Here is a 20581-nt window from a genome sequence, read left to right on the forward strand (position 1 = left end):
TGGCACGGTTTACAGAGCTGGTTTTTAACTAAAACCTCACTGCCAAAGGCACGGCAGATGAAAGCCATGGAAGGAGAGATACAACTGCACAGCCTCAGTGCAGCGCAGTGCCGGCCCCAGGCTGCGGGGGTGCTGTTTTGTCTTTGGCGCTTGGTTACCCCTGCAAGCGGCTGCACCAGCGAAGGGCCGTTCCTGTGAGGGCCGTCAGCCCCCGCCGTCCCCCTGCTCCCAGCTTGAGACGGTCGGGTTGGGGGGAGCTGGATTTTGATGGGGATTTGGTGGCGATGCCCACGGCCCCGATGTGCAGGGCAGCGCCATCAGCCACAGCGGAGCGAGAGTGAAGCTAGCCCGCTCCCTGCCGGGCCGCGCTGGCGCTGGGGAGCTGGCTCAGGAAGCCGGCACAAAGACATCCTCCGTGCTCCAGAACGCGTCCCTGCGGGCACCAGTCCCTGCGGGCACCAGTCCCTGCGTGCCTGCTGCTACCGCCTGCCCGGGGCTCCGGCAGCCCCGCCGCTGCCCCGCACCAACCCTCGCCCCCGGTCCCACCCTGCTCCCGGTACCTCCCGCCCACAGCCGGGGCCGGAGGTCCCGCGGGGGCTGCCGGGAAAGGGGCGAAGTCACGTGCGCGTCGCTGGCGCTGCCGTCACTCGGTCGCGCGCGGTGCGCTGCTGCCATGAGTGCCCTGGTGCTGCGCGCCCTGCGCTCCGCGCTGCCGGGCCCCGCCGCGCTCGCGCTGCCTGCGCGCAAGTTGCGCACATCCGCGCCCCGGCCTGCGTTCGCCAAGGAGCTGTTCATGGGCGCCCTGCGCAAGGTGAGCGGGGCCGGGGGGGCTCGCGGCGCGGCGGGGGGCACGGCAGGCCTGGCCCCGGCTCCTCGGCGCGCTGCGGCCGCGCCGCCGCTCCCCGTTACCGGCCGTGGGAGAGTCTCGACCCGCGGGGTAGTGGAGGTGTGAAAAGGCCCTTAAGGTTCTGGGGGGCAGCCGTGCCCAGCGCGGCCACGGCCACCCCTAACCCACATCCCCAGGCCGCACATCTACACGCTGTGTGAGGGACGGTGACTGCAGCCCTGCCCTGGGCAGCCTGTTCCAATGCCTGAGCACCCTCTGGGGCAGGACTTGTTCCTCAGCTCCATCTAAACCTGCCCTGGTGCAGCTTGAGGCCGTTTCCTCTTGTCCCATCCCTTGTTCCTTGGGAGCAGAGCCCAGCCCCTCCTGGCTCCATCCTCCTGTCAGGCAATTGTAGGGAGCGACAAGGTCCCCCCTGAGCCTTCTCCATCTGAACCCCCAGGTCCCTCAGCCCTTCCCCATCACACTTGTGCTCCAGGCCCTGCACCAGCTCCATGCCCTTCTCTGGCCCCGCTCCAGCCCCTCAATGTCTCTCTTGGGGTGAGGGTCCCAGAACTGAACACAGGATCCGAGGTGCGGCCTCACCAGTGCCCAGTGCAGGGGCACAATCCCTGCCCTGGCCCTGCTGCCGCACTGGTGCTGATACAGACCAGGGTGCTGGGGGCTTCCTGGCTGCCTGGGCACAAGCTGCTCATGTTCAGCTCCATCAATCAGCACCCCCAGCTCCTTTCCCATGGGCAGTTTCCAGCTGCTCTTCCCCAGGTCTGGGGCACACAAGTGCATGGCGTAATTCTAAGTGCTAAGGAGCAACCAGCTAAACCACAGTCATCTGGCCTTGCAAGCCTAGCAAGTTCCCTACAGAAACACAAGTGTCTGTAATTGGGCCTTGGGCTTTGAAAAACTGCATTGCACAAAATTTAGGTCAATTTATTCTCCCTTTATTTCAAGGAACAAGACTTTATGGAAGGTTGTGCTTACAATTCTGTGCAGGAAAGATTGGATTTCTTATTGTGTCTTGAGATGCCACTGAACAAGGCAGTTACCAATTTGAGATGAACGCTGTATTAAAGCAGTACTTGTTAATCCGGGGTTTGGAGTGTGCATTCGTCAGAGATGCAGGGCTAAGTTCACTGAAAGAAGGAATAACTCACTGGTTGAGCAGTAACATCTTCCAAAACAGACCTTGTAAAGTAAAGCCTTGACAGTTGGCACTCAGACTCCATCACACTAAACCCCTTTCATACGCCTTTTTCTCCCCCTTTCAAATCTCAATACAGCAGTTTGCTGGAAAACTGTAGCATTTACTGGATCATGAATTTTGGAGTTGACACAGTTCTTCAGCTTATCCTGAACAGTTCTGTTTGGCCAGAGGTAGACTCTTCTATTTAAAAGGGGAAGGATGATAAAAACTAGGAGCAGAAACTCAGGTAGTATTTTCACTTGTGTGAGTTGCTTGGGTTTACTTATTCAAGCCTGTCTGGTCATACCACTTCAGTGTATGACCAAATTACCAGGTGCTGATAAAGAGCAGTGTGGGGCTCCCTGACCTTTGTACTGGTGACCATTACCCAGGCAGAGTGTGCTGTGCTTATGGGGTGAGCTTTGGAAACAGTGCAACAGTAAACTGATTCCAATATACATTAAAATTAACTAACACTGTTTTAATCTGCAGATGGGATTATGTTGACAGAATTCACGGTGGATGAATCATCATCCTCATAGCTCTTAAAAATCTCTGTTCCTCCCTGATGTTCCTCATTTCTGCTAGTACATTCTGATTTGGTTTTAATATGGAGTGGAGTTGAGTCTTGTGGAATTCATCAGATAAGGCTCTTTCTGAACATTTTCCACAATTCTTAATTTTCATGGGTTTTAGAGTCTGGCATTTGAAAAATCAATTCTTGATATTTCAATTGCATGAGTCATGCTTTAAAAAATACAATAAAAAAATTTGCTTCTCATTTTAGGAAGAAGTTTTCCCTTTTCCAGAAATCAGCAATGAAGAACTAGAGGAGATGAACCAGTTTGTAGGACCTATAGAAAAATTCTTCAATGAAGAAGGTATAGTTATTGGTTTCTTATTCTTCTTATTTAGTGATTAAAATTGAGTTAACTGTAACAGTTGAATAAAATTATTATACTTAAAATATTTACATTATTTTATGCATTTATTGCTAGTTACGTCCTGCTGCTGGTTCTCTAGATGTGCTTTTTTATGGCTTTTATATATGGAGTGTTGGGTGCTGATGAGAAGACATAAATCTTCAAAACAAAAAAATGAACAGAGAAAACCAGGAAATTAAAGTATTCTGGGTTAGAGGTAGGATGTGAACTCAGGTTTAGCTCTGTTGAGTATTATGCTATTTGCCACTCCATATACTGTGAATTTGTTCTGAAACCTTTAAACTATTGTACCAAACCTGTTTCTAGGAGAATTCAGCAGAGATGTTCATAAATGGTGACTCCTTGAGAAGCTCTTAGAAATCACAAGCATGTATGGTTTTCCAGCATCAGACTAATGATTCTGTTTGGGAAAAGTCATATTAGCTATACCCATTCCAGACAGGGTTGCAGGGTGTTTCTTCTTTTACTGCTGCAGTACATAAGTCTATTTATTCTACAACAACTCAGCAGTCTCCAAGGCAAAGGTGCTGGGTCTAGATTGCAGAACACTGCAGGGGATTGAAGAAGCCTGTGATTGTCACAGATCACAATTGGTGAGATCTGGGTGATTTTAACTATGAAAGTGTAATGTTGGTCAGTGACTGTAAATGGAAGATTTTTTGCAGATGACGTTTTAATTCTCTACTCTGTTGGGGAACATCATTTATTGAGTAAAAAAAACTGATATTTAAACGAGGAATAAAAATGTCAAATTGTAGGGTCTTAACTGAAGGTGGAAATTGCTCGTCCTTATTTGAATTCCCAACTACTTCTGAATTTTAGTAGCTAAATGTTACATTATTCAAGGTAACTTACAGGTGTGGTAAGAATATGTTAGGAGGCACCCTCACACAGTTAGAAACTTGGTTTGATTGGCACTGGGTAAGGAAATTCAGCTCCTCAGAGCTGCTACAGAGCCTGACAAATTCTAGACACCATGGATAGGTCTGTGTGGGCGTAGTGGAGGAAAAGGTAAAAATCCACCTTTCTCTCCCCAGAGCAGCTGATGGCAGAACACAAATGTGTATCTGGCACTATGGAGCTAAACACTAGCCTGAGAAACAAGAAATGTTTTTTAGTTCCTTAATTCTTTAATTTAATTCTGTAATTCAGTTTTCTTCCTGAATATCTTCTCCTAGAAGATCATCAGGATGTTCAGTTGCCTCCCACTGCTCTGTTCCATACAGCAGTTACAGCATCCTTTGGCTGGGGTGAATGTGAGGTTTCTTTAGGGAAGCCCCATTGCTTCTTTCTGGGTACTTTTTGGACAGACAGCTTTTGTTCCTTTTGCTGCAGCTTGCAGCCTTCCTGAGCTGCTTCATGTGATTCCGTTTTCACTGCCACAGGACAGAACAGCTCTTTTAATCCCCAAGAATTCAAATAACTCAGAAGAAAAACGTTTTTGTGACTAATGCATTTATGTCTTTTTTTTTTTTTTTCATGACCTAGACATAGTCCAGATAGAAAATCCTGGAAGCACCTTGCTATTCCAGTCATGGAATCAGCTAACACAGATATGCACAACCTGTACAGACAGACATGTTTGAGAATATTAAATAATAAACTGATCTCTCCCACTTCCAAGTCTTGTATGTGTTTTGACTTTACACCTATAATCAGTGTTCTTGGGACCTTGTATTTTGACTTTGGTATAATAAGGTGGACTACTTAAGTGGAGCATTGCTTTCTAGAAACAGAATTGGGAATTCCCTCTCCAGTGCTTAGGACTTGCCTGTGTGACAGCCATCAAAAGGCTAAAAACAGCCAGTTTTGTGTTGTCAGAGACTTTTCCAGCCACACAGGGAGGAGGGCAAACAGAGCAGTTGGTAACTCAGGGTGAAGCTAGGAGGAGTGGTTCTTGTGAAGGTAGGGCTGAGCAGAACGTCTGTGCTGCAACAAGCCCTGTGTCTTTTCCAAAGGCGCTTCAGAAGACCAGAGGAGAATGAGAGCAGGGAGGGGTGTGATGTGGCAGCAGCCCTCTCCCAGCGCTGGGCTCTCGGGCTGCTAGCTGGGTTAGAGATCAAGGTGCTGCTGGCTCAGAGCACGCAGTGACCTTGGCTCTGATTTGAGAACTCTGCAGCCTCAGAGGGGTTTTTCCTGCACAAAGAAACACAGTTTTAAATTATAAAACCTTCTGTATTTGTAGTGGACTCGAGGAAGATTGATCGAGATGCAAAAATCCCACCTGAGACTCTAAAAGGACTGAAGGACTTGGGTCTCTTTGGCATGCAGATTCCAGAGGAGTATGGTAAGTGATCACAAAAGAATAACCCAGTAGTCTGTATGAAGTATTGCACTTTTGGGTCTTGCAAGCCGTGTCTGTACTATTCCATGTGTAGGCATTTGACTATAATCAGGAGCTGAGTCTTCCTCCCCAGTTACCAGGGATATGGGCACCATGGATGTCAGGGGAGCTCCATGTACTCCTGCCTTGGGTGCCAGAGTTAGGTAACGCCTCTTAGATGGTGTAAATTCCTCTTAGCATAGGATTTGCCTTTTTGTTATTTGTTTGGATGCAGTAGAGTTGCTTGGCATCCTATGGGACTTGCAGATCTTGCTGATGGTTCCTAAAATTGTACTGGATCCAGACTCCAGTGGACCTGGTCATGAAACTAATCCATCAAAGCTGTCACCTGTCATTTTCAGATAGATATGTGTTTGACCCTATAGAAGTGCAAAAGTACAATGTCTGTTTATTAAAAGTAAGGCTTTTGTATAAAATCTTTCTTAAGCAATGTGGAACAGAAAGTTCATGTGTTAAAGGACATTACAGTGCCAACTGAGACCAGAGACAATAGTTCTTCAGTGGATTAATACTTAAACTTGCAAGGGAATTTTCAAGAAAATGTTGGTCTTAAGCATAAAACAAAAACTGGGGTTGACCTTGATACTTTACATGACATTTCTGAAGAACTTAGATCATTGCATTGTCATTTTCTATTATAAAAGGAGACTTCAAAGGAAACAGCTCAGAGGAGGACAGAACTGCTTGACCAGCTGTAAAACATAGTTTCAGTGGGGAAGATACCTGATTTTTTAAGAGAATAGTGGGAAACAATACATTGTTTTTTTCAGTGATTACAGCACTGCTACAGCAAGCTGGAGACATAGTTCAGTATTTATATGGTGCTAAAGTAAAACTCTGTTTTTCATAGCATTTTTTACGAAACCTTTTCTGTTGTATTAGGCAACGTAACAAGTGCTGCTGTGCTGCAATGATTTCAGTTCTTGAAGTAAAGTGTTTATATAGAAAATCATTAAAGTATGTTGGAAAACTGGCACGTACAGTAACATGATGTGATTGCTGGTGATTAATTAATTGTTAATTAATGCTTTTGAAATGCATTAGAAATGGTATTAGGTGTCTTTCATGGTATTCATGAAATACGATGTGAGAGTAAGTTAGAAAAGAGGTTTTCAAGCTCCTCCACTTTTCTCTTAAGAACAGTGTCTTGGGAGGAGAAAGATCTGGACAAAGCACCTGAACCCATACAGGGAGAGAGAGGTGTTTGGGAATTAACAGGTACATTGGAAGAAGGCAGGAGGTTAGTGGCCACTGAATGGAGGTGTTGAAAGCAGAGAACACAAACAGAACTCAAAGCAGAGTGTTGGGAAATATCATGGCATTGGATTACTTACTATTGATTAACTAGAAGTGAGTTTCCCACTCATTTTCCCACTCACTCTTTTTAAAGACTCTCAAAGGCAATGTATTTGACTTTGAAATCACACTTCAATAAAACGTTAGTGTTGTTTTGATCTTGTATTGGTTTGAAGCTTCTGAAATAATATCCTCTCAGCTTCCAGTTTATAAACCCCAGAAGATTGAAAGCAGTCCCCTTGTACAAACAAGCTACTTCCTTCTGCACCATAACTAGTGTGCTTCTAATGAGGCTATTTCCCAGCTTCTGTAGTTTGAACATGCTCTGCTGTATTTTTGTTGCTGGTGCTCATTGCATTTTAAAGCTCTTCAGCCACACATACCCAGTGCTTCCTGCATTGCATGGGATTTTTCATAATGGTTATTTTTTCATAGTGGCATATTTGCTGGAAGCATTAAAATACATAACATTAATGGGGAAAATGAAGCTCATGTAAATGATGGAATAAACACTCTTTAACATGGGCACCAGTGGAATTAGTGTGCACATCATTAGTAGTCTCCAAGGTGACTCCTGAAGCCAGCCCCAGTCAGGAAGGGGAAAAGAAGTAAGAGTGTATAGGTAGGAGGAGCTTTAATTCATAAGCATGTTCAGAAGGGGAACGGTGTAAGAGGCAGTGATGTGGATTAATTGTTCTTGTATTTATTCAGTCTGAATAAATCAGTGGGAATATAGAGACACCTGCTGAAATATGGTATTCATTACCCTCACTTAAGACCACGGTCCCAAGTAGAGGATTATAACCTGGGTAAAAGATAGTCTTAAAGTTGTTTATTCAGCAGCAACATATAAAATACTCTGAACTTACAGGGAGCAGGACTTGTAGTCTGAGAACATTAAATTGTGGAACTTTAGGCTCATGCAGATGCAGCTTTGATTTATCTTACTTCTGTTCTTTCAAAGCTTCATAGAACTAGTCTCTGTGAGTGCAGCAGCAGATCACAAAAATCCTCCAAAAAGGATGTGCTGATGTCAAGTTCGTTTCTTGATACACCTGCATTTTCTGACGGAGGACATCTTTGAAGGGTTGTTCTTTATCCTGTATTTGTGGACACTACATCCAGTCTGCACTGAGACACTGTCCAGTTAACAGTTATGTTTGTGGTGTTTGTGCATTTGGAGAAGATGTTTTGGGAAGGGGCAAATTAAATTGCAGGGTATTCTACTTAGAATAAAACATTGCAGGTGGCCTTGGTCTGTCAAACACCATGTACGCACGTCTGGGAGAAATCACTTCCTTAGATGGATCCATCGCGGTTACTCTGGCAGCTCATCAAGCCATTGGGCTGAAGGTAACGCTGTTCTCTTACATTAAGTAGTTGTACACAACATGCATAGGAGAGGTGAGGTGAAGTTTGTTTCGGTGTCGAGTGGGGGTGTAGCAAATAAGAAGTACTCTGAAGCCTCGCTCAGGTGGAAGGTTCTGGTTGTTGGTGCCTCAGCACCCTCTGCCAGTGGCTCAGTGCAAGGCTTTCATGCAGTGTAAGGGCTGGGTGTGAAGTACATGAGGAAATTGTTAGTCCAGGAAACGCTGAGATGATAATTCTGTGAAAAAATGCCTTAAGTGATGCCAAGGTGTTGTTTTTTTTTTAATAGAGCCAAATGGATAGAGTATGCAGCATAAATATTGAAAGAAATAAAATATGGGGGGGGGCTAAAATTATGGGGAGGTGGGAGAGCCATGCTGAGGACTCAGGAGGCTGCATTGTGGCTGAGTGAGGCTGCAGACTGGGGAGCTTAGAGGAGAAAACTTATCCAAGACTAATGTACTACTGTGGATTTCAACCTCCTGTCATACAGCCTTGGGTATTTAGCTTTGGTGGTGGCTGGATGGTAGGAGCCTGAAGCTTGAAATAGCAGTAACTTCATTATAACAAGAAAAAATTATGTAGCTTTGTCATCTCTTTGTATTTTGATTATCCTTTGTAAGAAGCCTGCTGCACAAAAGCTGAACGGATAATGGAAGTTAAGTGCACTCTCACACAAACTTGTGGAATGCTGTGTAAAGAAAGAATTTGGAACCCGAGTAAATCGTGTGTTGTGTTCTGTGATGAGCTTTGAAAATGCTGCCTCTGGGGTTATTAAAGTAAAACTACATTGGTATTAATGAAGGTCTGACGCATTGTGAAGGAAGGACTGTCGGTGCCTTTCAGAGCACCAGTTTCAGTCTTCACTTAAAACATAAGATCAGTGAAGCCTGTCCTAGAGGGCAGTCCTAGCAGGAAGCCATTTCCTATGGGCACTTGAAGAGCTCTGTGATGTAGCTGTGACACATTTTAATGCCTGATAAATAATTGTGTCCACCCTGTATTAAACTGTCTCTTGTTATGCCATAGAATCTGCAACTTAAGCTTCCTGAACTTAAGGAAGCATTTCAGCTTTGTTTCTTTTTTACACAGGTTGATGCTGAGGAGTTTTCTGTTTCTTCTTTCTGCAGGGAATCCTCATTGCTGGCAGTGATGAACAAAAAGCAAAGTACCTGCCTAGACTGGCGTCTGGGGAGCATATTGCAGCTTTTTGTCTCACTGAGCCTGGAAGGTACTGTCTTGGTAACCACAAAAGCTTCAGAAAGCACCAAAACACCATTATTGGTGTGATTATTGATTATTTATTACTTCCATCTTCATTACAATGATTGGTTAATATATTAAATCTTTATTATTTGGTGCTTGTGGCACTGACCTATAGGTCAGGGCTGTTATTTTGGTGGTTTTTTTGTGGTGGTGGTGTTTTTTATAGGTGCACTTCAGATCATGTAATTCCTCCTTCCCTATGTGCTGCCTATAGCAGTTCCCATTAAATGACTGACCATCCCAGGAACTGGTCCCCTTAGTCTGGCATTACTGAATCTGAACTGGAAGGATAGGTTAGAAATAATGTGCTGTTATTTATAACTGCTCTAGGAAGCTTTCATGATTTTTCAGATTTATAAAAGCCAGTATTGAGGTAGCTGCCAAAAATAATGTGAAGACATTTAGTTTAGTAAAAACACGTTATAGCGGCACCTCCACTTCAAAGGCAAAGTTACCTTTGTTACATTAATTCATTGTTTGTTGCTGATGTTGCAAACTCTGTTTATGCAGAAGAGGTGCACTTTTAAAAGCATGTGGGCACATAGTTTAAGACATGGCTGTAAAGGGAACCGATTGAAGGACCAAGACCAACTGGATGTTAGAGGCTGAATCTTGTTTGTCCACACAGAACTATAGCTTGAAACTGTCTTTCCCGAATTCTTGTCTGCTAGAACAGCTTTCAGTGAGCTTTTGATGCACTTGTTACTTGCCATGTTGCTGTGATGTAGTTTCCTGCCAGCCACCAGTGATGGGTTTTATTCAAGACTCCTAAGCCGGGTTTTGACCCTGTGAAAGCCACCTCACTTGCAGGTAGAATTGAAACTAGCAGTTACTTTCACAAAACGATCCGTGGGAGGGAGGTGGAAGTAACATGCAGGTGAGTAGCAAGGGCTGGCCATGTTCTGGAAGTCTTCAAACATCTTTAGCCCAGTGTTGTTTAGAAAGATTGCTGGTCTTACTAACTTCAGTATCAGTCTCTTGGAGACCTTAGTTCTGGTGGGCAGAAACAGCCAATCTGTGTTGAAATACCAGCTGAGATCTGGCTCTTCCAAGAACCTAACAAGTGTCTTTGGCTGCAAGCCCGCAGTGAGCCATGGTGGCATTTGAAGTTGTGAAAAGAGGAAACTTCTTTCAAGGTGCAGGTGATGTGCTGTTTGGTACATTACGTACTGAGGGGGTGACTCAAGAGAGGGAGCGAAATTTCAATCACAGCATGTAAAGCTCTTACTGCTTTGTTGTAATTCACCTGCTGGTTTTGCTTCTGTACAAGGTATTTGATGTGCCCGAGGTGCTCACTGACAGCCTGTCAGGTGTTTGGTTTTCAGTTCTGTGGAGCTGGTTTTCACATGGATATAAAACCATGTTCTTTGTAAAGAACAATGTAGACATTTCATGCTTGTGCTTTAGGATGACAGTTTCATTGTATGCTCGCACAGCTCAGGGTGTAGCTCAAAACAGCTGCTTGCTTGGTATCCTGAACATTCTGGTCAAGGTGCAAGAGCAATACCTCATGTTAGTCAGCATAAATGTCCCCTTGGGTCACTGAAGTAGGTTTCTTTAGAGCTGTTGATGCTCCTGTTTCCTTGCTAGCTCAAAACTAATATTTATATGCTGCTATTCGATATAATTTCAAACATTATTTGAAGGATTGGAAGAGGGAAAAGATACAGTTTTGGTTTTTAAAAGCATGTTTACTTCTGTAACATTAATAACCTGTTTGGTTTTTAGTGGAAGTGATGCTGCGTCCATCCAAACAAGAGCAACCCTAAGTGAAGATGGGAAGCACTTCTTACTAAATGGCTCCAAGGTATCCAAGGGAGAAGTTCTTTACTGTGAGGGTGGTGAGGCACTGGCACAGGGTGCCCAGAGAAGTGGGAAATGCTCCATGCCTGGCAGTGTTCAAGGCCAGGTTGAACAGGGCTTGGAGCAAGCTGCTCCAGTGGAAGGAGTCCCTGCCTATGGCAGGGGTTTGGAGCTGGATGAGCTTTAAGATCCTTTCCAACTCAGACCATTCTGTGGTTCTCTGCACTCACAGGCAGGATCAGCACAGGGGTTTGTTGCAGGGCTACAGGAAGCAGCACTGCTGTCAGCTGGTTTTGCTAAGTCAGCTTGGCAGCTGCAGCACAATTCCAGGATTTCCAAGCTAGTGAAGAATAACCCTGTCAGAAGACAACCTGTGTTGGTTTTGGGCTACAGAGGCTGGAAAAGCCACACTTCAGGGAATAACCTTCACTAAACCCTTGGCAGGAAAGGTGTGAAAAGCCTGTGTTCCTTCTCTGTATCACCAGCTCACAGTGTGCAGCTTCAGGGAGGTCAGTTAAGTAACTTGAGCAGTTAGTTAGCCCCCTTTGTGACACCACAGACTGAAAGAAACCTAAACCCATGGGTCCTCTCTTGATTCTTTATGCCAGATTTTGTAGGTGGTTTTGAAAGAAAACTTGACACTGAATTGGAAGTGGGGCTGCTTGGAACATTTCTGCTAAAAGAAACAATGGCAAGGCACAGTCTGGAGGAAACACTCCATGGATTTTAACTTAATTCATTAATCTGTATCACTGCCTATTTTCATAATTGCTCTGAACCTGCCATTCTGTGGTCAGCCTTCCTTGGAAGCGTGTTCACAAGAGACACAACCAGTAGCAGAGCACTCATTAGAATGTAAGGGAAGAGGCAGCAATTTTTCACCACTCTGATCTTTGCTGGTCTGTTAGGAAACACTTAACAACAGTGCTCCAGGATGAGAGCAGGTATATTTCTAGTGCAACTTTCCTCTCCCAAAACAGGTTTGGATATCTAACGGTGGCATTGCTGATATCTTCACTGTGTTTGCGAGGACTGAGGTTGTTGATAAAGATGGACAACTGAAAGACAAAATCACTGCTTTCATCGTAGAGCGGAATTTTGGTGGAGTCACCCATGGGAAACCTGAGGATAAGTTGGGCATTCGAGGATCCAACAGTAAGAATCGCTTAAAATTGTTCACAGAAACTGTTTTGATATTTTAATGTTCTCATGTGTTTGTGTCCTCTGAATTCAGAGGTACATCAGTACCTATCCCCTATAGCAGTGTAAGTTCCCTGTTCCTTTTCCCAGCTTTTCCTGTGGGTCCTTCCTAATGCAGGGTCCGAAGTTAGAAATCCGGATTGTGGTGTTGTGTTCTGCATGTGGGAATGCTTCCCTGCCTGTGCAGTGAGAGAAATTACTTGGAATATTCAGTAACTGAGTGGCTTCAATCTAGCAGTGAGCTTTCACTGGCTCGTCTGGAGCTCACTGGGGTTATAGGTTTTCACCATCTAGCATTTGGACTTGACAGCTGTATCAGTCCCAGAAAATAGAGACAAAACTTGTTCCCTGGTTACACAATGTACAGGAAGTGTATTTTGAATATTTCACATCAGCAATTCATGTCAACTACCATCTTTTTCCAAATTCTAACTTCTTTGCTGCGGCATATGTAATGTGTCATAAACAGTGAAACCAGTAGATTATGTTCCTGAATGTCTTTAAGTACTTCTATGTAGGAATTCACAGCTGTTAACTCTCTGTTTCAGCCTGTGAAGTGCATTTTGAAAACACAAAAGTGCCAATAGAGAATGTAATCGGAGAAGTCGGAGGGGGTTTTAAGGTAAGCTTTAAAAGGCTGGAGGAGACCTTCCCCTGCTGCAGTGTACCCACATTAAACAGTATTCTGTTTTCTTCTTCATCTGCTGAACTTGAGCAGTCCTCTCTGGTTTGGATGTCTTGTCCAGTTGCAGTTCAGTATTTTTTTATCTATGTTTTGCCTTAATGCAGTTTGAATCACTGAAAGCCATTTCAAATATGAAACAGGATGTAGTAGGTCACCTTAAAGCTTGGTGTTGAAGCATTAGTGCTGGGTGCGGACTGATGTACTTGCCAATACAAGGGTGGGTGTCAGGGGTGTCCTGGGGTAGGAAGTGGCTTCTGGTGATGAATGAAATCCAGGAAATCACTGCCTCAGGAAACACGAAGCAGGACAGCAGTGACCCTCCTAGCCTGAGAGGAAGTTCTGTGGCAGCAGCATTGCCTGAGCCCCGTTCATTTTCTTCACAGGTTGCCATGAATATCCTCAACAGTGGAAGGTTCAGCATGGGCAGTGCCTCCGCTGGACTGATCAAAAAGCTGATAGGTGGGTGCATTCTGTGTTCTGCACTGCTGAGTCCCTGCAGAAACTGCTCTGCCTGAGGTACAGACCGCACTTAACTCTGAATAGTAACACAGGTCTTCATCATAACAACATGTCTGCATTGACAGTCATAACATGCTTTGGCTTCCTTAAAACACTAAAATACCGTTATCTTTTTTTTGTTAAAAGCCTGGTTTTACAGTGTTTTAACACCAAAGTTTTTTCAGGTCATACAGTGGAAGGGTAGTGCGGCTCTTACAGTTTTTCTGAGGTGTTCTCACTAAGAGAATAGCCTGTATGCTGTTGCCTTTACAAGGGGCAGTCTCCTGTAGAACCTCCCACTTGAGTAACTGGCTCAAAGCTTGCACACAGTTCTAAGTAATAAAATCGGTTTCTACCAGTAGTTACCCCAAATAGTAAGAGAAGTCCCTCTAAAGTCATTGATGAGCACTAAAACTCATAGGTAAGTAAGGTGCCTTCCCCTTACTCTTCACCTGGAGCACAGGTTCACACCTCAGATGCTTGTTTCAAAGCCATTGGCACAGTGTCCCCAGGCTCGACCAGCACCGCTGTTCTGAGGGTGTTTTTCCCAAGGTAGCTGTGTCACTGTCAGTCACCGTACAGTGCTGAGAGGGATTTCTTGTTTTCCTTTTTAAGAGCTGACAGCAGAGTATGCCTGTACCAGGAAACAGTTCAATAAGAAACTGAGCGACTTTGGATTAATTCAGGTAATAAAGAAGCTCTGTGCTTCATACTGACTGAGTGCAAGGACATAGATTGGGGGGGGGGGAGTTCCTTTGGCTGTACTAGGTTAGAGAAATTGCCAGAGGTATTGAGTTTGTGTAGCATTAACTGCAGACCTCTGGGCAGTGATCTTTTAAATGTCTGGAATTATCAATGTAATGAATAAATGTAATGTTTTTGCACTTTCCATTAGTGTTTTGCAGCAGTACTTTTTATTAGTATTTGGTAATGTCTTAAGCATACAAATACTGCAGTTGTGCTCTTAAAGTTTCAGGTTTGACTGTGGCCTTTGCACCTGAATTACTGTATGATTCTTGTATGATTCGTTGCTATTTGACAGGAGAAGTTTTGTATTATGGCTGTGAAAGCATACATAATGGAGAGTATGGCTTACCTCACTGCAGGAATGATGGACAGGCCAGGCGTTGCAGACTGCTCCATGGAGGCAGCCATGGTCAAGGTAACTCGTCTTACTGAAAAGACTTGCTATGGCTGTAGGTTAACACAGGCAAACACCTTTCATGTTGTTCAGTTGACGTTCCAAGTTCCTGAGAGGTTCAGGAAATGCATTTAGACATGGGATACAAAAACCTCAGCGAGATGAAACAACAGACATCAGTGTTTTCTCTACATCCCACGTACTGTTGATTCCACACCTCAGTTGTGGCTGCCCCATCCCTGGCAGTGCTCAAGGCCAGGTTGGACACAGGGGCTTGGAGCAAGCTGCTCTAGTGGAAGGTGTCCCTGCCCATGGCAGGGGTTGGAACTGGATGAGCTTTAAGGTCCCTTCCAACACAAACCAGGCTGGGATTGTATTCTCTGTGTACTGAGTAGCATGGTGATGAGTCTTCTGTTCCACTGCAGGTGTTCAGTTCTGAAGGTACCTGGACTTGTGTAAGTGAAGCACTGCAAATCCTTGGAGGCCTTGGCTATATGAAAGATTACCCCTATGAGCGGTACCTCAGAGATGCCAGGATACTCCTCATTTTTGAGGCAAGTAGCAATAGACTGGGTTTGCTGACAATAATATACGGGGTTTTTACCTGGCAGATGTTCTGGCCACTAAAATCAGATTCTGCGTTTGCTTTCAAACAGGCATATTGTGGAGTTCCACAACTATTTAAGTGTTCCTTTACCAGAGCAATGCAGTATTTGCTTTTTACTCCAGATGCATTTAGTCTGGTTCCTTCTTCATTGTGGTGCACATCTTTAATAATGAGACTTTACAGTGAAATAGAACCAGGCTTTGTAATTGAGATAAAGCAAAGTGACAAACAGCTGTGGATAGACGAAGGGTGACATTTTAATATTAGCACAACAGAAGAGGAAGACTGATAAAAACAGACCTGCCTGGAAAACACTCACTGATATGGGGAACTTTATTGTTAACTGAAGAACTGTTCCTCAGAATGCCACATAATTTTGAGTATATGATACAACGACTGTAATGGTCAGTCCAGATGAATTTTAGAGCATCTCAGGGAAAAGCTCAAGTTACTGAGACATTGTGAGCATTGTGAGCATTAGGGGGCAGAAAGCAGAATAGAAGCAGAGCTGATGCACATCTGTTAAAACCACTTTGCTTGTGAGACTGATGCCACGTTGTGCTGTTTCTTGCAGGGAACAAACGAAATCCTGCGCATGTACATTGCTTTGACAGGGATGCAGTATGCAGGCAAAATCCTGACTGACAGAATTAAGTAGGTTCTCATTTATTGCTAGTAGTTCTAATAAATTGATCTGAATCTTTTAACTGTTCAATTATAGCCAAGAAAGGAAACTGCAGGAAAGCCCCTGCAGTGTTTTCCAGTGTATTAGCTGCCTGAAAAGGTACTTCAGTGTTATGGGTTGGGGGGGGTTGGTTTTGCATGTTTTAGGGGTCTTGTCCCGATTGGACTTTATTTTGTAATTGCAGCTTGTGTAAAATCCTTCTTACGGGACCAGTCATTGAAACTGTGTAACTTCATGTTTATTGCTCAGCCAGCTGGGGTGTACATCCCGAGTCCATGCACTGCCTCAGGAGTTTATTGTAGTTGTGAGAGGAGCAGAGTGTGACCCTTGCTGTGCACTTCTGAGGCTGTGTAACTGTTCATAGTGAAATGGAGCAGAGGAGCTGATGATTCTGAGACAATGTGCAGGTGTTTGGGTAAAGCACTGAGCATCGTTTCCTGACCCTCCACAAACGAATGGCCTTTAACAGCTGTCCTGTACCTGGCCCTGCAGGGAGATCAGGAAAGGCAACGTGGGAGTGGCCCTGGGCGAGTTCCTGAACACATTACGGGACACGATGGGCAGAAAAGTGGATCTTGGGCTCGTGGGTGACCGTGGAGTGGTGCATCCCAGCCTGCAGGTGAGGGGGACACAGCTCCCGGAGCACAGCGAGACACGCGGCGATTCCCTGCACTGCTGTCACACCCCAGTGTCCTGTTTGTGCCGAACACAGGGGGTGCACAGGAACAGGGAGAGGCACGAATGGAAGCTGATGTTTATACCATTTCACAGGGATAAGGACTGAGGTACTGTGGGTACTCACCAAGGCAAAATGAAGACTGCTCTAGGTCTGTATTTATAACAATTCCAGGTTTATATCCAATTTAATAATCCATTTGAGCCTTCACATACGAAAGGCTTTGTAATGGTTTGTTGCTGCCCTTCATAATCACCTCAGTTACAAAACACAATTTTTTTCCTGTTTAACAGTAACAGTTTCACATAAGAATTGCTGTGAACTATTTCTGTACATACTGGAGCACTCATGGCATCATTTTTATGATGTTCTGTTAATACAAAAAGAGATAAGGTTTGGTTTTCCCGGCCTATCAGTGATTTGAAAAGCTGTAACATGGTGGTTGTTCCTGTGCCATATCTCTGCTCCCCCCCTTCCCCACACAGCCATTTCAGGCACACAGGTACAAGGATTTGTTGGGACTTGCTCATACTGTGCCCTACCCATGAGGAACCTGAACAACGTGGAATCTCCTCCAGGCCCATACCCCATGCGCTGCAGTGGGCCATGGGGGATTGTCTGAACTGCAGCAGCTCTGACCCAGCTGCACACTGGAGCGGAATGTCCTCTACCTCCAGACCCACTTGCAGTCATATTGCAAGGATCAGCACAGAGGGTTGAGTTGGAAAGGAATTTAAAGCCTCATCTCTTTCTAAGCTGTGCCAGCGCCTCAGCACCCTCACAGGGAAGAGCTTCTGCCTAAGAGCTCAGCTCAGTCTCCCCTCTGGCAGGTTCAAGCCATTCCCCTTGGCCTGTCCCTACAGGCCCTTGTCCCAAGCCCCTCTCCAGGTTTCCTGCAGCCCCTTTAGGCACTGGAGCTGCTCTAAGGTCTCCCCTTCAGGAGCCTTCTCCAGGCTGAACAAGCCCAGCCAAATATGACACTGGACATTTTCCTCCAGTGTAGTACCAGGGTTTGACCCTGTTGGTGAACTCACACAGTACTGCCACAAAAACTCGGTTTTCAGGGTTCTCATAACCTGCAGCCCTTAGAGTGAGGTTTGCTGTGCATGAATGTTAGTTGGGCTTCAGGACACCAGGGTTGCATCTGACCAGTGGGGTTTTTCCCCTTGGAAAAGAGTCAGCATTTTATAATCCCATTCTTTTTAGGGAGATCATCCAGGCAGCCCCAGAGCAGCTCCTGCTCCTCAGGGGTTCCTTGGGGAGCGCATGTCGTGGCTGGCCATCCGGTGTAAGGGGGTGCGGGTGTGCTTGGTTTGCCCTCAGAAGCCTACTCAAATTGTTGTATTTTCTGTTTTATTTTATAGGAAAGTGGCAAGAAACTCGAAGAGAACATTTACTATTTTGGCACGACCGTGAAAGGCCTGCTCAGTAGGTTTGGCAAGGTACCCATTGCTTTTTCTGTTACCTCTGTTATTGAATAGCTTATCCTCAACCAGAGAAGCCTCACTAGTGGACTCCATGTATGGCAAGAACCAGGACTTCCTTTACATAACACATGATGAACAACTTAGGTTTAAAACAAAACCCAAACCCCACCAATCTTGCTGCAGTAGTTGTTTTCTCCACCAGTAGGCACAAACCCAGTGAGCCTGCCCAGGGGCTGTGGCAGTCACTGGGACCCACTGCCCCGTTCCCAAAGCAAGAGCTATTCCCCCAGGTTTTGAACTGGTCAGCTGTGATGTACAGCAAACACACCTGTAGTAACACCATGCAGAGGGTGTAGCTGCAGCAGCACTGAACTTGGAATACCTTGGATTTTCCAATTCTGTGACACTGGTGTGTGCTGAGAACGCTTCTAAGAACCAGGCCCCACCACCTTCCACTTCACCTCATGCATTTTTGGAACAAGTTGATACATTTAGTACTTAAATTTCAGTGATTTGGGCCTTTACCAAGTGGTTTCAAGTCACAGCAGTTTCAGGGCTGGCTGCAGCCAAGGGGCTGTTACAAGGCAGAGCAGTTAATCCAAAGCTTTCTGCCTTAGGGGAGAACCTGTCTGTGCTGAATAAGAGTGACCCTAAATACAAAGTGTGAAAAAAATGTTTGGTTAAGGTTTTAAATTGACAATCAACTACTAATCACTTCTGTAGACGATCGTGGAAGAGCAGCTGGTCCTGAAGAGAGTGGCAGATATAGTTATTAATCTATATGCAATGACAGCAGCTATTTCCAGAGCCAGCCGGTCCATCAGCATCGGTCTGAGAAACCATGACCATGAGGTGGGTACCCTCCAGGATCAGTCACACCATTCTGGGTCTGGAGCTTCACAGCCAGGGTCTGTTCCCATTCTGCCTCCCGACATGTTTTGTATCAAGAGGCGCTGGCCCTCATGTGCAGGACCTTGATGCTCCCGTACGAGAGCTCCAGCCCAGCCAGGCCTGCACCCCGATGTCTGCAGCGCTGCAAAGCCTCAGTGACACGTGGCTTCAGCACGCTCTCTATGTTTGTTAAGGGTTTCTGTCTGCCACAGCAGACTCTCTGTAAGGCAGTGAGTGCACCAGGGTGCTTCTGACCTGGCTGGTGCAGGGCTGCAGTAACCACAGCAGTTGCCTCTCAGTGCTCCACGTGCTGTCTGGGTGTTTAAAGTAGCTGAACACATACACATGCGTTCATGAATGAAGTACAAGTCTGCGTGGTCTCCTAAACCTGTTGCTACCATGCAGTTCTTTCCATACAGTCATTCATCAACAGTAACACGTAACAATAACAGTATTTTGTCATAGATTCATTGACAGCGAAGTGAGAGTTTGGCACAAGGGATTGTATTTGAAGTGTTAAGGTAACAGTAACAATACAGTTCAGTGTTAGACAAGCCCAGACCGATTCACCTTCACCTTCACTGGCCGGGGTGGGCTCCTCCTGGACTTGCTACCAAAGCTCTCTTTGGGTCCCTGTGGAGCGAAGGGGCTGGCCCAGCTCTGGCCCTCAGCAGCTGTGGGGAGAAAGCAAAGCCCGGTTTGAGCACCCGCAGCTGGCTCCCAGTGCAGCTGTGCAGCAGCTGGGGTGGCTCTGGGCTGCGGCCTCGCGGCGTTGGTGCAGGTCAGTGCCCAGTGTTGACCCGAGTGTTGCTGTGCTCGCAGGTGCTCCTCACCAACATCTTCTGCACGGAAGCCTATTTCAAGAATAATTACGCCATGGCTCAATTAGAAAAGTGTAAGTTCTATAAAATCCATTTTTATACTGGTATAAAATGCAGTAATTTCATACCCTTACAGCTTTCACAGGCTCTGCTTAAAAGTAGGGGGGGGTGTTTGATGTGACCAGCAGAGTAGTTCTGCTCTGCTTTTAATTCAGATGAACTGGTACCAGATGAAGAAAGAGTCTTCATTTAATACATAAAGCAAACTGCAGTGATTGTTTCCAGCTGTGGGGAGGAATATAAAGTCTATGAGTAGCCAATGCTCTCATTCAGGAAATACTAGATATTGATGAGGTACTGGACTGGTCTGGTGATGTATTGACCAGGACTGGTCTGGCTCTGTGAGACTCGGTCTGCAGCAACCAGTCTTCTCTGGAAGCTAATTCATTCCGTGGCACTGAGGGTAGCTGCTGCATTTGTGTTCTAAAGGCCTTTTGGAAAGGAACTTAGAAAAGCTGTTTATGGCACCTGAGGCAGCTTTGCCTTCTGGTTCTCCTCAGATGCAGATGAAAATCTGGATGACTACATCAAGAAAGCTGCAAAGCACGTCCTGGAGAAGAGAGCCTACACGTGCTCCCACCCGCTGGACAGGACCTTCTGATCCCGGCCTGACAGCAGATGATGCTGAGTGTGCATCTGGGAGTCATTTTCTGCAGTTCAAGCATCTGACACCTTAGAAATAACTATTGAACGAGTTTACCAAATGGAACTGTGTCTAACGGTGTGAAATACAACTTCTAAACACAATTTTATATCGAGGATAAATAAGGGGTTTTATTTAAACCTGAGTTACCTGGTTAGGTGTCTGTGTGGCTGTTCCTTGGAGCTCAGTGAAGAGAGCTGAG

At 45.5% G+C, this 20581-nt stretch overlaps 2 protein-coding genes across 2 annotated transcripts in view; one reads left to right on the forward strand and one right to left on the reverse strand.

Moving 5' to 3' along the window:
• HDAC11 (histone deacetylase 11) overlaps nucleotides 1-20581 on the reverse strand; it is a 656323-nt gene that overhangs the window by 532526 nt on the left and 103216 nt on the right. The gene's annotated exons all lie outside the window — the stretch shown is intronic.
• On the forward strand, nucleotides 701-20486 carry ACAD9 (acyl-CoA dehydrogenase family member 9). The gene is made up of 18 exons (XM_061357824.1): nucleotides 701-811; nucleotides 2812-2905; nucleotides 5154-5255; nucleotides 7855-7961; nucleotides 9107-9207; nucleotides 10971-11049; nucleotides 12026-12200; nucleotides 12794-12867; nucleotides 13314-13389; nucleotides 14044-14114; nucleotides 14471-14590; nucleotides 14995-15123; nucleotides 15751-15830; nucleotides 16354-16480; nucleotides 17902-17979; nucleotides 18688-18816; nucleotides 19678-19750; nucleotides 20237-20486. The coding sequence occupies exons 1-18, from the start codon at nucleotides 794-796 to the stop codon at nucleotides 20335-20337; spliced, it is 1734 nt and encodes a 577-aa protein (XP_061213808.1). The 5' UTR covers nucleotides 701-793; the 3' UTR covers nucleotides 20338-20486.

This window comes from Neopsephotus bourkii, unplaced genomic scaffold (genome assembly GCF_033783945.1).
Source record: "Neopsephotus bourkii isolate Nb327-2 ecotype Australia unplaced genomic scaffold, CSIRO-AGI_Nbou_v1 NB_923, whole genome shotgun sequence".
Classification (NCBI taxonomy): Eukaryota; Metazoa; Chordata; class Aves; order Psittaciformes; family Psittacidae; genus Neopsephotus; species Neopsephotus bourkii.

Bases quoted from the DNA above. Each gene is read 5' to 3' on its own strand.
- ACAD9 (XM_061357824.1), top strand. The intron at 11,050-12,025 runs GTATCCAAGGGA...CTCCCAAAACAG, and splicing joins TCTTACTAAATGGCTCCAAG to GTTTGGATATCTAACGGTGG. The intron at 14,115-14,470 runs GTAATAAAGAAG...GCTATTTGACAG, and splicing joins GCGACTTTGGATTAATTCAG to GAGAAGTTTTGTATTATGGC.